This window comes from Camelus dromedarius, chromosome 21 (assembly GCF_036321535.1).
Source record: "Camelus dromedarius isolate mCamDro1 chromosome 21, mCamDro1.pat, whole genome shotgun sequence".
In the NCBI taxonomy this organism is placed as follows: domain Eukaryota; kingdom Metazoa; phylum Chordata; class Mammalia; order Artiodactyla; family Camelidae; genus Camelus; species Camelus dromedarius.
The window spans coordinates 8,641,379-8,658,952 of NC_087456.1; the positions used below are offsets into that span (position 1 = coordinate 8,641,379).

Consider the following 17,574-nt stretch of genomic DNA (forward strand, 5'->3'; position numbering starts at 1 on the left):
TTTTTTTTTTCAAGTGTGTTTCATGTGTCATGAAATCACTTACTGTCTGGTTCTTTATTTAACTAAATTATTGGCAAAAATAGTCCTTTGTTGGAAGAAGTTTTTAAAGGACTAGCAGGTCTTATACATCATGTGTTCATGTTTTAGTAATCTGTAAGTAATTAGTTCAATTCTGGTGTAGAATTTAGTGGGGAAGATGTAGGGAGATAGTAGATGACATAAAAGTTACAACAAAATTTACTTGCTCATTTATTTTTTCAGTTTTATCACCAGGGCAGAATCTCTCTTAAATGTTTATGTCCTTTAATCCCCTCACATACCTGAGCTATTTATTCAGCTTGTTATTTACTGCATAGTATTTACTGAGGAAGGTTTCCCATGTGCCAGGACTTTGGCTGAGGGGAGAGTGTCGAGTAGGGAAGTCTTGTCCCTGTTCTGATGAAGTTCATTTTGTATTTGGAAAGGCAGAGAATGAACAAGGAAATAAATCTTTTAACAAATTATAAAATAAAATATATAAATAATTTGTTAAAATGTGATGTGTTACAGAGAAAAGAAAACAGAGTTATATGATAAATTACTACAGTGCCGGAAGGTATGTCAGTATTTGAAATGATTAGGTAAAGTGCCATAAATTTCAATAAAACCCACTTAAAAAAAGATTCAGAAACTGATAATTACATTAAAGTGTTATATATACCAAAACAATACTGATTTATCCTACTCTGTTTATTAAAGCAAGGCTAGACTATTTTAAAATACCCTTTCTCTGATTTTTGGAAAATGTTCATTTTATTTTGGATTTTGTTTAAATGCCTTACAAGAAATCTATTTGAACATTTTATGGGATTACAGTGGAACTTTATAAGAACATTAAATATGTATTAAACTCAGATATCCAGCAAGCTCAACCTTCTTGTGACATTAAAGCTGAAAATAAATATATGAGTAAACTTTGGAAAAACAAGCATGTAATTAGAATCCAGGTATGAGAAGTCAACCGTTGTCTGATGTCTGGAGGCCCTCATTTTGTTAACACACACATTTCTGAAAAGCTCTGAAATCTCTTCCTAAGTTGATTTAAAATTAAAAGCACCAAATCAGTTTTAGGGAGGGAACTGTTAGAAAAAGAAACATTGACAGAAAGAAATGAAAGCTGAGAGTCTGAAATTAAAAAACAAAACAAGAAGAAAAAGTCTCTGTGGAGCCCTTTAATCTGGCTATAAAGAGCCCTCTGGGAATTATGTATTCTGATGACATACTTATATATTTGGTATTGGTACAGATGATAAGGTCTTGACTCATCAAGAAACATTTACATCTGCTGTAAATGATGGTCCACTTTTAATAAGCTTCACCAAGATTTCCCTGGACCTTCAAATCTTTGAGGGCCAAACCTTGCCTATCATGTACCCCATTGTCAACTGAGGACTCTTTTGATGTCTGACATAACTTAGATAATAAAATGGCTACTGGAAAAACACCTAATTAATTAACTGCCAAACAGATTAAAAACTTAGCTACCTGGAGGGAACTTTGGACTTTCATAATGAACTGCAATTTGTCTTACCTAAGTTAGTTCCTTCTCAGAGCGAGCCTTACATATTTAAATTCCGTCCCACTTGGTTATGTTCTCATAAAAAAAAAAAAAAAACAGGATATCAATGCAACAGCCACAGGGCATAATTATTTTATAATTATTTTGATCAAAACTAATGGAATCTAAAACTTTTGTGTTCTTTCTAGAAATCTTTTGTCCAAATCCTCCAGCTATTCTTAACGGGAACCACACAGGAAAATCTCTGGAAGTCTTTCCTTTTGGAAAAGAAATAACTTACACATGTGTCTCTCACCCAGAGAGAGGGAAGACCTTCAGCCTCACTGGGGAGAGCACCATTCGCTGCACAAATGACAGTCAGGGGAATGGGGTTTGGAGCGGCCCTGCCCCTCTCTGCGAACATTCTGGTCCTGCTGGTCAGTGCACATTTCCCCACACCCTGGAAAGATTAGCATACCTACGTGAAACGTCCATATTTCTATAGTGAAGTTATTTTTGCTTGTGAACATGGCTTTGTTATGAATATCAGAGACAGAATTGCCTACCAGATGAATAACAGATGGCTCCAGATGTGGCCCACCATCCCCAGATTGTCAGTATTCTGATGACCCTTCCTTCTGGGGTGAGGAGTGTGGGATGGTGAGGAGAGGAGGGGGCAGAGAGTGCGGAGAATCGGTGAAGCCCAGATTTTATAGGGAATATTTTCAAAGCACTTAAATACCATAGAAAATAGTCTGTTTGCCATCTCTTTTACTAGTTGTCTTTATACTAGATGGATGGGTGTGCAGAGCAAGAAGCACATGTTGATGTCAGTAATTTACTTCAGAATTGACAATACTGTAGAAATACTAAGGAAAATCTGATGTGAGCACTCATCCTCCTTCTGTTACTCCTAAGAGTTCTGATCTAGCCTGTGAACACATTTTCTTGACCCTTCATCTCACCTTTAGCCAAGGGAACTCAGGATGCCCTGGAGAAGATGAGCGTAAAGTTGTGCTCCTAACCTCTGTAAGCTCATTCCTTTCACGTATTAGTCTGGCTTTAAATGGCAGTACCTGAGAATCAGGCTCATTTATGGCTGTGATAATCCACACAAGCTCCATCCTCTGTAAAGAGAGACTGTATTTCTTCTAGGAAATTGGTCTTCCCACTGATCAGCAAACATTTAGTGCCTTGGGAACTTCCTGTCTTGAGTCTTCATGTGGTTCTAATAGACAGAGATGTTATTAGATGTATTGGCATGTTCATACTTCTAAGTTTAATTAAATATCTTTTCTTGTGTTTTGGGTGAACTTGTTTTTAGCTTGTCCACATCCACCCAAGATTCACAATAGCCACCACACTGAAGGACATGCATCTCCATATCTTCCTGGGATGATAGTCAGATACACTTGTGACCCAGACTACACGTCAGTGGGAAAGGCCTTCTTTTTCTGTACACATCAGGGGGGCCTGAAGCCCATTTGATTGCTATGGCAAAGGTAGTTGGTATCCTTGTTTTTTAATGTATTTTTATTGAAGTATAGTCAGTTTACAGTGTGTTAATTTCTGGTGTACAGCATAACGCTTCAGTCATACATGAACATACATATATTCATTTTCATATTCTTTTTCACCATAAGTTACTACAAGATATTGAATATAGTTCCTGGTGCTATACAGTACGAGCTGGTTTCTCATCTACTTTATATATGTATATGTTAGTTAGTGTCTGCAAATCTTGAACTCTTAATTTATGCTTTCCCACCCCACCCACCCTGGTAACCATAAGTTTGTTTTCCATGTCTGTGAGTCTGTTTCTGTCTTGTAAATAAGTTCATTTGTCTTTTTTTTTGTTGTTGTTTTTAGGTTCAACATATAAGTGATATCATATGGTATTTTTTCTTTCTCTTTCTGGCTTACATCACTTAGAATGACAATCTCCAGGTCCATCCATGTTGCTGCAAATTGCACTATTTTATTATTTTTTATGGCTGAGTAGTATTCCATTGTATAAATATAGCACATCTTCTTTATCCAGTCATCTGTCAATGGACATTTAGGTTGTTTCCATGTCTTAGCTATTGTAAATAGTGCTGCTATGAACATTGGGGTGCATGTATCTTTTCGAATTAAGGTTCCCTCTGGATATGTGCCCAGGAGTGGTATTGCTGGATTATATGATAAGTCTATTTTTAGTTTTTTGAGGAATCTCCATACTGTTTTCCACAGTGGCTGCACCAAACTGCATTCCCACCAACAATGTAGAAGGGTACCCTTTTCTCCATATCCTCTCTAGCACTTATTATTTGTGAACTTTTGAATGATGGCCATTCTGACTGGTGTGAGGTGATACCTCATTGCAGCTTTGATTTGCATTTCTCTGATAATTAGCAATATTGAGCATTTTTTCATATGCCTATTGGCCTTTTGTGTGTCTTCATTGGAGAATTCCTTGTTTAGTTCTTCTGCCCATTTTTGGATGGATTTGTTTGTTTTTTTTTTTTTAATTATTAAGTTGCATGAGTTGTTTATATATTCTGGAAATTAAACCCTTGTCAGTCTCACCTTTTGCAAATATTTTCTCCCATTCTGTAGGTTTTCTTACTTACTTACTTACTTACTTACTTACTTACTTACTTATTTATTTATTTATTTATTTATTTATTTATTTATTTATTTATTTATTTTGCTTATGGTTTCCTTTGCTGTGTAAAAGCTTATAAGTTTAATTAGTTCCCATTTGTTTAGTTTTGCTTTTATTTCTATTGCCTGGATAGACTGCCCTAAGAGAACATTGCTATGACATATGTCAGAGAATGTTTTGTCTGTTTTCTTCTAAGAGATTTATAGTGTTTTGTCTTATGTTTAACTCTTTAAGCCATTTTGAGTTTATTTTTGTGTATGGTGTGAGGGAGTATTTTAACTTTATTTATTTACATGCAGCTGTCCAGTTTTCCCAACACCATTTGCTGAAGAGACTCTCTTTACTGCATTGTTTCTTTACTTTCCTTTTCTGATATTTCATTGTTAGTGTAAAGAAATGCCACTGATTTCTGTATGTTAATCCTGTATCCTGCTACCTTCCAAATTCTTTTATCAGCTCTAGTAGTTTTATGTGTGGAGCCTTTAGGGTTATATATATACAGTATAATGTCATCTGCATATAGTGACAGTTTCACCCTCTCTCTTCCAACTTGGATCCCATTTATTTCCTTTTGTTCTCTAATTGTGATGGTAGGACATCCAATACTATATTGAATAGAAGTGGTGAGAGTGAGCATCCTTGTCTTGTTCCAGATTTTAGTGGCAAGGCTTTCAACTTTTCACCATTGAGTATTATGCTGATTGTAGGTTTGTCATAAATAGCTTTTATTATGTTGAGATATGTTTCCTCTACACCCACTTTGGTAAGAGTTTTTATCATGAATGGATGTTGAATTTTGTTAAATGCTTTTTCTACATCTATTGAGATGATCATGTCTTCTTTGTCTTTTCTTTTGTTGATGTGACGTATTACATTGGTTGATTTGCATATGTTCAATCATCCTTGTGACTCTGATGAATCCAACTTGTCCATGGTGTGTGATCTTTTTTTATGTGTTGTTGGGGTTGATTTGCTAGTATTTTGTTGAGAATTTTTGCATCTATGTTCCCCAAAGATACTGACTTGCAATTTTCTTTTTTGATAGTGTTTGTCTGGTTTTGGTATTAGGGAGATGGTGGTTTCAGAGGATGACTTTGGGAGTGTTCCCTCCTCTTCAATCTTTTGGAAAAGTTTGAGAAGAACTGGTATGAGTTCTTCTTTGTATGTTTGGTAGAGTTCCCCAGTGAAGCCATCTGCTTCTGGACTTTTGTTTGCAGGAAGTTTTTTTTTTTTAATTACAGATTTTATTTCACTTATAGTGATCAGTCTGTTCAAATTATCTGTTTCTTCTTGATTCAGTTTTGGTTGGCTGTTTGTTTCTAGAAACTTGTCCATTTCTTCTAGGTTGTCCAATCTGTTGCTATATAATTGTTCATAGTCTCTCTCTTTTTTTTTTAATATTTCTGCAGTATTGGTTGTTATTTATCCTCTTTCATTTCTTATTTTGTTTATTTAGATCCTCTCTTTTTATTTGTAGTGAGCCTGGCCAGAGGTTTGTCAATTTTTACCCTTTCAAAGAACCAGCTCTTGATTTTATTGATAATCTCTATTTTTTAATCTCTATTTTTTATTTTCTAATCTTTATTATTTCCTTAAGGACTTTAGGTTTTGTTTGTTCTTCTTTTTCTAATTATTTTGGGTTGTAGGTTAGGATGTTTAGTTGAGATTTTTCTTGTTTTCTGAAGAGGGCTTGTATCACTATGAACTTCCTTGTAAGGACTGCTTTTGCTTCCTCTCAGATTTTGTATTTTTTTAATTGTCGTTTGTCTCAAGGTATTTTTTAATTTCCTTTTTGATTTCATCATTGACCCATTGATTTTTAGTAGCAGATTGTTTAGTCTCCATATAATTTTTTATTATTTATCTTTCTATGTTTGATTTCCAGTTTCATGTCATTGTGATCAGAAAAGATGCTTGAATTCATTTCTATCCTCTGAAACTTTTTGAGACTTGTTTTGTGTCCTAGTATGTGACCTGTCATAGAGAATGTTCCATATTCACTTGAAAAGAATGTGTATTCTGGGTTTAGATTTTTGTTTGTTTTTGATGTATTGTCTTGAAAATATCAATTAAGTCTAACAGTTCTATTATGTCAATTAAGATCTATATTGCCTTATTGATTTTCTTTCTGGAAGATCTGTCATTGATGTCAGTGGGGTGTTAAAGTATCCTATTACTGTATTGTCTTCATTTTTTTCCCTTTATGTCTGTTAGTATTTGTTCTATGTATTTAGGTGCTCCTATATTGGGTGCATAGATGTTAACACGTATAATATCCTCATCTTGTATTGCTCCTTTGATCATTATATTGTGTCCTTTTTCATCTTTTGTTATGGCTTTTGTTTTAAAGTCTATTTTGTGTGATATGAATATTGCTACCCCTGCTTTCTTGTCATTTCTGTTTGCATGAAATATCTTTTTCCATCCCTTCACTTTCAATCTATTTATGTCCTTCACCTTAAGGTGGGTTTCTTGTAGGCAGCATATTGTAGGCTCTTGTTTCATTATCCAATCTGCTACTCTGTGTCTTTTGATTGGAGCATTTAGTCCATTGACATTTAAGGTAATTATTGACAGATATGTATTCATTGCCATTTTAAACCTTATTTGTCAGTTCATTTTGTATTTCTTTTTTGTTCCTATCTTTGTCTTTTTGTTTTTCCTTTTAGATTTGACAGTTTTCTTTTGTAGTATGCTTGTGTGCTCTCTCTCTCTCTTTCTCACTCTCTCTCTCTTTTTTTTTTTTTGGTCTTTGTAATTATTTCTATGTTTTTGATTTTTCTCAATTATGTTAGCCTATTACTATATCAACTTTATTTAGACTGCTAGTCATGTAGGCTCAAACACATTCTTTTAAAAAAGTCTACATCTTCTTACTCCCCTTCCCCACTTTTTTGATTTTGAAGTTATCTTTTACATATTCAAGTTTATTCTTTTGCTGTTCATTGTACTTATCATCACATTTCCATTTGTGATTTTCTCTTTCCTATAAACTCTTGTTTCTTTTCTATTTAGAGAAGATCTTTCAATATTTGTTTTGTTATAGGTTTCGTTTTACCGTATTCTTTTAGTTTTATCTTGTCTGAGAAATTTTTTCTATCTCTCCTTCTATTCTAAATGATAATATTGCTGGGTAGAGTATCCTAGATTATTACTCCCTTTCAGAACTTTGAATATATCTTGCCACTTCCTTCTGGCTTGCAACATTTCTGTAGAGAAATCAGCTGATAGACTTATGGGGTATCTCTTGTAATTAACTCTTTGCTTTTCTTTTGCTCCCTTTAGAATCCTCTCTTTATCTTTAAATTTTGCCATTTTTAATTAGAATATGCCTTGGTGTAGGTCTGTTTGGATTCATCTTGTTTGGAACTCTTTAGACTTCTTGTACCTGGATATCTATTTCCTCCTTTAGGTTTGAGAAAATTTCAGTCATAATTTCTCCAAATACATTTTTTGATCCCCTTTTCTCTTCCTTCTCCTTCTGAGACCCCTATTATGTGTAGATTGGCACACCTTATATTATCCTATAGATTTTATATATTGCTTTCACTATTTTTCGTTTGTCTTTCTGTCTGCTGTTCTGATTGGATAATTTCCATAATTCTATCTTCCAGATGACTTATTTGTTCTTCTGCATCATTCAGTTTGCTATTTATTGCTTTAGCTCAGCTTTTATCTTAGTAAATGAGTTTCCTAATTTTAATTGGCTCCACTTTATTGTTTCTAGTTCCTTTTTATAGTAATCTGCACTTCTATCAATAGCCTTTCTTAATTTCTCTTGTATTTTTATCATCCCCTTTTTGAACTTAGGATCCAGTAGACTGCACAGGTCTGTTTCATTGTTTGTCCTTTCAGGGAAATTCTCTTGATCTTTTATTTGATCCTCCTTCTTCATTTAACTTATATTTATCTGACTCTATGAGTTTAGGAGAAACAGTTATCTACTGAGGTCTTGAAAGGCTGTTTTTATGTGGGAACATCCTTGTGTGGTCACATGAGTCTAATATTTTTGGTGCAAAGGCTGTTTTTAATATGGATGTCTGACACATCTTTCCTCAGCGCATACTGGTTGTTATCCCCTTGATGGGGGTTATGATTGGCATTGTGGTGGTCAGAGCCTGCACTTGATGTTGAGCAGGGCTTCCTCTTTGCTCTGTGGTTGTCTTAGCCCTGTCAGGGGCAGGGTCTGCTCCCAAGGTTTTGGAGTAGATGCCCCAGGTCTGCTTCTGAGCAGATGTGAGGTAGGTGGATTGGAGCACTTGCAGTGGGAGAGGAGCCACTGAATGTTCCTCTGTAGGGGCTATCCATTGTGACGTGCCCTCTGTGGTGTCACCTGTCACCCATTGTGTGGACTCACAAAGTACACTCTTGTTGACACTGCCTTCGGCCCCACCTCAACCATGGGAAAGCAGGCAATCAGCCAGTATGTCCCTCAGGCACTGTGCTCACAAAACCACCAGCTCAGATCCACTGAACTCAGGTACCAGGACTGCTATAGTCACACACCTGGACCCACCATGGGAGCTCTGGAATGAGTCCAGACCCTGGCCCCACCTCCATATTCAGGTGCTGGCAAAGCCCACAGCCACTAACACTGGACCTGTCCCAGCCATGAGAACATCAGTAATGTGCTCAATTGTCCCACATGTGTGAACCTTACAAAGTCACTGGTGGTGAGTAAATCCATGGATTGCACAGGCACTGGGACACGGCTCAGATTCCAGCCCTGCTTCCAGAGTAATACAGCCCCCAGGGATCTATTCAGATTTCAGCCCCACCTCTGTGTATGAGCAACCCACTGGCACTTGTACACTCCCAGAGCTCACAGGGGTGGAGCTGCACCTGCTGTGACCAAAATGGCTGCTATGTTAAGGCCCTACCTCTCCCTTTGCATGTATGCTAAAAATGGGGCTTTTATGGCTTATCCAGGCTCCATCCTGTGAACACCCCTGGTTGCTGTCTGGATCACACTCCAGACCCTTCAGGTTGCCCTGGACACAGCCAATACCAGTCCTCTCCCTGGGTCTGTGCACTGAAGCTTGAGTTTTAGCTCCCAGCCCCCACACAACAGCAGACATGCATCTTGGCCTGGGGAAGGCAGCAAGGTGAGATGGACCCTCTGTGCTGGTGTCTCTCTGTTCTGCCTGCTGTAAGCTGGTTGCTGCACTCTCCTCTGAGCCTCTGAAGCTCCCTTTCTGTCCTAGCTGCTCTCCCAGCCAGTGAACAAAGTTCCCAGGGTGAGGGAAACTTTCCTCTTTCACAATTCCCTCCCAGGGATGCAGATCATGTCCTAAATTTTTTTCTCTCTCTCTTTTGCTTTACCTGGTTATGTGGCAATATTTCTTGCAATTTTGGTTGTATGAGATCTTCTGTCAGCATTCAGTAGTATCTCACAGTAATATACTGTGAGAACTGTTCCACATGTTGATGTATTTTTGGTGTATTTGTAGGAGGAGGTGAGTTCCATGTCCTTCTACTCCACCATCTTGATCTCCTCTTGTTATCTTTTTGATATTAGCCATTCTGATATGTGTGAGGTTTATTGCAGTTTATTTGGGATCAGCAGAGAATTGCAATGTGGGGTCTGCAACCATGGTGAGCCATATGCAAGTCCTCACACAGCAAGAGAAGAAGGACTCTTTTATGTTGGGAAGAGGAAGTTGGGAGGGCTCTAGAAAACAAAGAATCCATGGTTTTTCATTGGCTGACTTGCTGCCAGGAAAGGAGTCTTTTTCCCATTGAGTTCTACTATCATTGCAGGGTGTGAAAGCTCCCCTTCTGGTCTCTAGTCTTTAATTAAGGTTTCTGTTTATTAATTTTTACACGCTAAATAAGGTAAAGTAAATTACGTAGAGAAATAATACTTTAAATCCAGACTTATGATTTATTAATTTCTTGGTTCTGTGTATAGAAATGAGTCAGAAATATGCATTTACTCTGGGGCAAAATGCAAGTATTAGTTGTATACCTAGAGTTAAGATGGTATTCCTATTTTCTTATAATGTGATCCAAGTGACTCCAGTCCTGGAACATGGTTTTCCAAATCCTTAATCTTTCCACAGCTTTCCCATTAAAGAGTTGTCAATAATTTAGAGTATAACAATTAAAAATAATTTTAAGCAATAAATACATATTCCCTCACTTTACATACGAAGTGAAAGTCAGAGAATGTTAAATCATTAGATGTTTTGGGAAAGTTATCAATAATCTTTTACTGAAAACATGACCTAGGGGGAGGATATAGCTCAGTGGTAGAGTGCCTACCTAGCATGCATGAGGTCCTGGACTCAATCTCCAGTACCTTCATTTAAATAAATAAACCTAATTACCTCCTCTTTCCAAGGAAAAAAATTAAAAACAAAAAACAAAACAAAACAAAAAAAACCACGACTCATCTTTGCTGAAGTCAAAGTTTCAGCTAACAATTAACAATAAAATACCAATTTCCTTCTGATTTTTCTGATTCCAGAAGTAAAATGTAGCCTCCCACAGACTATGAATGTAATCCAGAAGGAACTGGAAATGAGAAAAGTTTATCACTATGGAGATAATGTAACTTTGGAGTGCGAAGATGGATGTACTCTGGAAGGCAGTCCCTGGAGCCAGTGCCAGGAAGATGACATATGGGACCCTCCTCTGGCCATATGTACATCTCGTATGTGCAGTTGCAAGGAATGTAGATCCTTCCCAGTCATGATCACTGTTCATTCACTCATCCATACTGTCATTGAATGTGGCATGTGGAAGTTTATGGCATGTGCTAAGAGCTAAGGAGTGCAATGAGAGCCCCTAATTGTTCCCCCAAAATCCTTAGCAGTGAGAATAAGGCAAGCTTTACTCCTCGCACTTCTCAACCCATTCATCTCTCTTCAGGACCCCCTCTGAACCTTTTATGTCCGTATCACTCTATTGTTAAATGCATTGTACAGTAATAATTTGATTACAGCCTGTGGGCCTTAAAATTTAGCAGCACATTAGTGTCATAGCAGGCCTTCAAGAATGTTTTCAGCATGAGTCAGGGAGCACCCTCAAAACTGCAAAGACTAGCTGGTTGGTCTCCCTCATTGGTGTAGGCTACAGGATTTTAACGTAGTACAGTTGGATATAGTGACTTAGAAGCTATGTGTCACTGAGCTCTGTAGAAGAGTCGCCCTCTGCTGGCAACTATAGGGTGATGCAAAGTACAAAATCCTAAACCTTAAACTTGTACACATAAAGAATCAGATGGGCAAAATTAACAGTGAGTAACCTTTCTTAATCTAAATTAGTGCTAGGCTTCCCTCTCCATTTGTTCTTGACTCTTATTTAAAATATATGGTAGAATACCAAGATTGTCCAAGATGCAGGGGTTTTTTTGCAGTTAATAGCTTAAACATGTTAACTAAGCTCACTCACAAATAATATTTCTAAATTATAAACTTGACACTCCCTTAATATCAAATTACATTTATTCCTTTGGCAAAAACTCACTAACTGATTGAATGCCTTTTGAGTATTCTAACAATGTGGCTGTAAGAGACAGAATATTTCGGGTGGACTGACCCTACCAGATATTAAAATAGAAAGCCACAATATACAAATCACTTTACACCAGCAAAAATTAGCTTATTTTTATTAAAAATGGAACTAAAAATATTAGTAAAATAAAAGTATAAATAAAATATAAATACTTTATAGAAAAAAAATATAATAACTGAGATATAATCAATCCAAGGGGAAAAAAGATGATCAAATAATATAGATCGCATTGAAAAAAATTTAGAACCTTTCCTTTTATCAGATATAATAAATATCAGATGTAATATCAGATGTAATAAAGCAAAGTTTTAAAAGCAACATAGGAAAACTAAAAGAAAAAAAGAAAAAAATATAAAACAGCTAGAAAAAATATTTTTTGAAGTTTTTGATATGATAGAAAAAACTAAAAACAGCCAACAAATTTGATTTAGGACTTAAGACTTTTGAAAAGTAAGAAAGCAATAGACAAATGAGAAATGCATAAAAAACATAATGAAGGGTTAATAGTGTTACAATACATGTAGCAGTAGTGATGGTTGTGGTGGTAGTAAGGGTTGTAAAAGTTAACATAGATTGAGCACTTAATTCTGCCGTTCAAAGATTAGATAGATACAGAGATTCTATAGCTATATAAAAACTTAGATGCATGGGGAAAATGTACCAGAAGAAAAAGTACCAAAACATTTCAGGATAGTAAGACTATAGATGATATTTTTCTTTTGTCCTGTTTTATTAATTTTCTGCTCTAATTATACTTTTATGACAAAATATTAAGTTAAAAAGAAAAAACAGATTTTGCCAAGTACACAAAATGATTTTGTGTGAGTAAAACCAATGACTTTTTATGTTAAAATAAAATTAGACTGTGTATTGAAAAAAAAATAGGATGAATTGTCACTGGCTGAGAGTTCCTGTTTGATCATGTTGTGTCCCACACTGATGTTTTTGTGGCTTTTGTCTCCCTTTTAGGCACACATGATGGTCTCATAGTTGGTAAGTTTTATGAAGGGTTTGCTGAGGAACCCTAGCATCCTTAACAGTAGGTATCCACTTATAATAAGTAAAATGTAAAAAGAGAGATCAAAATATCTTACACTGCAATTTCAATTAGAAAGAAAATAATAATGAATTCGGGCCACAATGTGGCAAAATTGGTATCCTTATATGCATATAGAGGGAGTGTCCTTTATCGAACTTTCTATACTACCTTTGAACTATTACCAAAAAAAAAAAATCATTTTTCCTATTTAAATGTGGCAGGAGAATGCAACTTCCTCTTTGGCTTATAAACTGGGAATAGTCTTCAGGATGGTGGTTGTGACCATCTGCACACATTAAAAGTTGTAAAGACCGATATTGTGATCCTATTTCTGTGATCTGCCTATGTGAGAGGAACAGCTTTGTGACCGAGTTCAGAGAGTCAGCAGAGTCCATTGCATAGGATAGTTTGTGCTGTGTACCTCACACAAGAGACATGTGCAGGGCTCCAGGGCTTGTTCTGGGCAAAGGTTACAAACGGCTGTCTCCTTGCTTATTTATAACCCTGTGGTAATAAGACTAATGTGCTAGATTAAACCAGGAGCAGAGGGGAAATTTTAAAGATAACCCTGTGTGTGGAGGGGCGGGGAGGAGTAGGGTAGTGTTTAATAGTAGAATTTATAGTTAAATTAAAAAAAAAAACTCATTGGAAACCTGTAGTGGGACTGGATATTAAGATAGAGCTTAAAACGTATAAGTTATATTTTCCATGCCTTCAATTACCTTGTTTTACTGCCTAGGCATATTCTTTGGTGTGATCCTCCTTATTTTAACCATCACTGTTCCCTGCTGGATAAGTCTAAAACGCAAAAAGAGGTAAGCAGAGCCTTATTCACCTAGAAATTGTTTATAACTGTACTTGTTTCTTCTTGGAAGCCAAAGAAAAGTAAATGATGTGGACCTAAAACAGACTGCTGGTTATTTTTCTACCCAAATTAGTTTATTTGTGCTCTGCAGAGAATTGCAGTTGAAGATCTGCAACCATGGGGAGCCTCATGCAAGTCCCTGCATGGCGAGAGAAAGAGAGCACTTTTCTTGGGAGGAAAAGGAAGTTAGAAGGGCTCTAGTAAACAAAGAGTCCCTGGCTTTTCATTGGCTGAGTCTTTGCCCAGAAGGAATAGGAATCTTTCTTCCTCCAGTTGGCCTATGCTGTCTTTCCAGGGCAGGAAAGCACCTCTTTTTGGTCTTTTGATTCTATCTAATTGATGTTTCTGTTTATTTTTTTTTAACAAAGAAAATTTCAAAAAAAAAAAAAGTACTACATAAACAGATGTGGTATTTCTTATAAAGAAAGCTGATGACACACATTATGCACAGAAAAGTATTCACACTGTTAAAAAACAAAATTCAACTGGGTTAATTTGAAGATCTAATTGGCTTCACTTAAGGATTCATGAGTTGGGCAGCATCCCACTTAGCAACTAGAAATGTGCATAGAGGAGTTGTCCAAATAGAAGGGTTTTATATGTAGAATGGTGGAGTAAGGGAGCTATTAGGGAAAAAAAGATTATTTTAAAATCAAGACATCTTCGACTTCTGGTCAAGATGGTGGAGTAGTAAGACCACAAGCTCATCTCTCCTTATGACTACAACAAAACCAAGACTGCTAAACCACCACTGAAAAAAAAAAAAAAAAAAAAAGACTGGAGCCTAGCAAAAAATATCCTCTTCAAATGGGAACATAAGAGGGAACCTCAGTGGGATGGTAGGAGGGATGTGTTTCCAATATAATCAGGTCCCATACCCCCAGGTGGGTGAACCACAAGCTAAAGAATAATTAAGTTGCAGAGACCCTCCCACATGAGTAAAAGTTCTGAGCCCCACATCAGGCTCCCCAGCCTGGGGTTCCAGCATTGGGAGGAGAAGACAACAGAACATCTGGTTATGAACGCCAGTAGGGATTAACCCCACGAGCTCCACAGGACTGGGGGAAACAGAGACTTCACTGTCTTGGGAATTGCACACAGAATTTCACGCATGCTGTGTCCAAGGGCAGAGACAGTGACTTCATAGGAACCTGGGCCAGACCTGCCTGCTGGTTTTGGAAGCTGTGGCTCACCCTGGGGACAAAAAAGCTGGTGTCAGACATTTGGGGAGCATTCATCTATATGAGCTTTCCTGGGGGCTGACATCTTGCTTGGGTCATTAGCACCAAGATCTAGTCCCACCCAATAGCCTGTAGACTTAAGCCCAGGGAAGCTTCAGGCTAAACAGCTTACTGGGTGGGAACACAGGCCCACCCATCAGCAGACTTCTGAGCCTTCAACTGACTCTAGACATACCCATAGACATGGTCCTACCCACCAAGACCAATCTCCACCCAGCAATGGACAGGCAGTGTCTCCTCCTGCCAGGAAACCTGCATAAACCTCTAGTCCAGCCTCATCCACTAGGCAGCAGATACCAGAAATAAGAAAACAATAATCCCAAAGCTTGGGGAAAAAAATCTCAAAGCTTGAAAGAATCCACAAGCGCAGGCCAGACTCTACCATAGGACCAGCTGGACCCTGGCTTTTGGGTGACAAGAGAGGAGTTGACTGCTGGGATACATAGAACATCTTCCATAGAGGGCCATTTCTCCAAGGTCGAGAAATATAACTATCCTACCTAAAAATACAAGTAGATGGTTAGACAATATGAGGCAGCAGAGGAATATCTTCCTGGCCAAGGCACAAGATAAAAATCCCAGAAGAAGAAATAAGTGATGAGGAGATAAGCACTCTATTAAAGAAAGAGTTTAGAGTAATGATGGTGAAGATGTTCAGAGAGCTCAAGAGGAGTATAGATGCACAGAGCAAAGTTTTTAGCAAAAAGTTGGAATATATAAAGAATACTTAAATAGAGTTGAAGAATAAAATCACTGAAATGAATAACACAGTAGAAGGAGCCAAGAATAGACTAAATGATGCAGAAGAACAGATCAGTGAGCTAGAAGACAGATTAGTGGAAATCACTGCTACAGAACAGAAAAAAGCAAAAAGAAACAAATGAGGATAGTTTAAGAGAACTTTTGGACAATATTCACATTATAGGGGGTCCCAGAAAGAGAAGAGAGGGAGAAAGGACCTGAGAAAATATTAAAAGAGATAATAACTGAAAACTTCCCTAACTTGGGAAAGGAAACAGTTACCCAAGTCCAGGAAGTGCAGAGAGTTCCACACAGGATTAATCCAAAGAGGAACACACCAAGGCACATAGTAATCAAATTGACAAAAATTGAGGATAAGGAGAAAATATTAAAATCAGCAAGAGGAAAGCAACAAATAACATACAAGGGAACTGTCATAAGGTTCTCAGCTGATTTTTCAGCAGAAGCTCTATAGGCCAGAAGTGGGTAGCATGATATATTTAGTGATGAAAGGGAAAAACTTACAACCAAGAATGTTTTATCTAACAAGGCTCCCATTCAGATTTGATGGAGAAAACAAAAGCTTCACAGAAAAACAAAAGCTAAAGGAATTCAGCATCACCAAACCAGTATTACAACAAATGTTAAAGGAATTACTCTAGGTAAAAATAAAGAAAAGGCCACAGCTAGAAACAAGAAAAGTAATCATGAGGGGAGAAGGGTACAAATAAATGCAAGGTATCTAAAATGCATTTGAAATTAAGCAATCAGCAACTTAAAATAATCATGTGTGTGTGTGTATATATATGCACACATGATTATATATATATATATATGTATATATATATATACACACACATATATAAAAACATATTATATACATATATAAACTTCTATGCCAAAACCTCATTGTAACCACAAACCTATGTAACCTTACAGTCATCAAACCACAAGAAAAGAGAACAAAAGAAGAAAAAAATACCTACAAAACAAATATATATTGCATGTAAATACTTTTGATAAAATTCAACATCCATTTATGATAAAAACCCTCCAGAAAGTGGGCACAGGGGGAACAGGTCTCAACATAACAAAGGCCTTATATGACAAACATACTTAATGGTGAAAAGCTGAAAGCATTTCCTCTAAGATCAGGAACAAGACAAAGATGCCCACTCTCACCACTTTTATTCAACATAGTTTTGAAAGTCCTAGCCATAGCAATCAGAGAAGAAAAAGTAATAAAGGGAATCCAAATCAGAAAAGAAGAAATAAAACTGTCACTATTCACAGATGGCATGATACTATACATAGAAGACCCTAAATAAGCAACCAGGAAAGGACTAAAGCTCAGCAATGAATTTGGTAAAATCTCAGGATACAAAATTAATACATAGAAATCAGTTGTATTTCTATATGCTAACAATGAAATAGCAGGAAAAGAAATTAAGGGAACAATATCATTTACCATTGCACCAAAAAGAATAAAATACCTAGGACTAAACCTACACAAGGATGCAAAGGACCTGTACTCTAAAAACTATAGGACATTGATGAAAGAAATTGAAGACAACATAAACAGATGGAAAGACATACCATGTTCTTGGATTTGGAAGAATCAATATTGTTAAAATAGCCATACTACCCAAGGCAATACAGCGATTCAGTGCCATCCCTACCAAATTACCAATGACATTTTTCACAGAGCCAGAACAAAAACTCTTAAAATTTGTATGATAACACAAAAGACCCCAAATAGCCAAAACTGTCTTACAAAAGGAGAATGGAGCTGGGAAAATCATACTCCCTGACTTCAGACAATAATACAAAGCTACAGTAATCAAAATAGTATGGTACTTGCACAAACACAGACACAATGGAACAAGATAGAAAGTACAGAAATAAACCCACACCGTTATGCTCAATTAACCTAGGACAAAGGAAGCAAGAATATACAATGGAGAAAAGTCCACAAATGATAAATGC

At 36.7% G+C, this 17,574-nt stretch overlaps 1 protein-coding gene across 1 annotated transcript in view; it reads left to right on the top strand.

The window, feature by feature from the left end:
* Window positions 1-11,031, top strand: part of LOC105098600 (complement receptor type 2) — a 101,538-nt gene extending 90,507 nt beyond the window's left edge. Inside the window, exons 41-45 of the mRNA XM_064477133.1 lie at window positions 1,747-1,974; window positions 2,862-3,008; window positions 7,111-7,131; window positions 8,005-8,013; window positions 10,654-11,031. Coding sequence (XP_064333203.1) covers window positions 1,747-1,974; window positions 2,862-3,008; window positions 7,111-7,131; window positions 8,005-8,013; window positions 10,654-10,955 — 707 coding nt within the window. The 3' untranslated portion in view covers window positions 10,956-11,031. The remainder of the gene's footprint in view (window positions 1-1,746; window positions 1,975-2,861; window positions 3,009-7,110; window positions 7,132-8,004; window positions 8,014-10,653) is intronic.
* The last annotated feature ends 6,543 nt before the right edge of the window (window positions 11,032-17,574 follow it).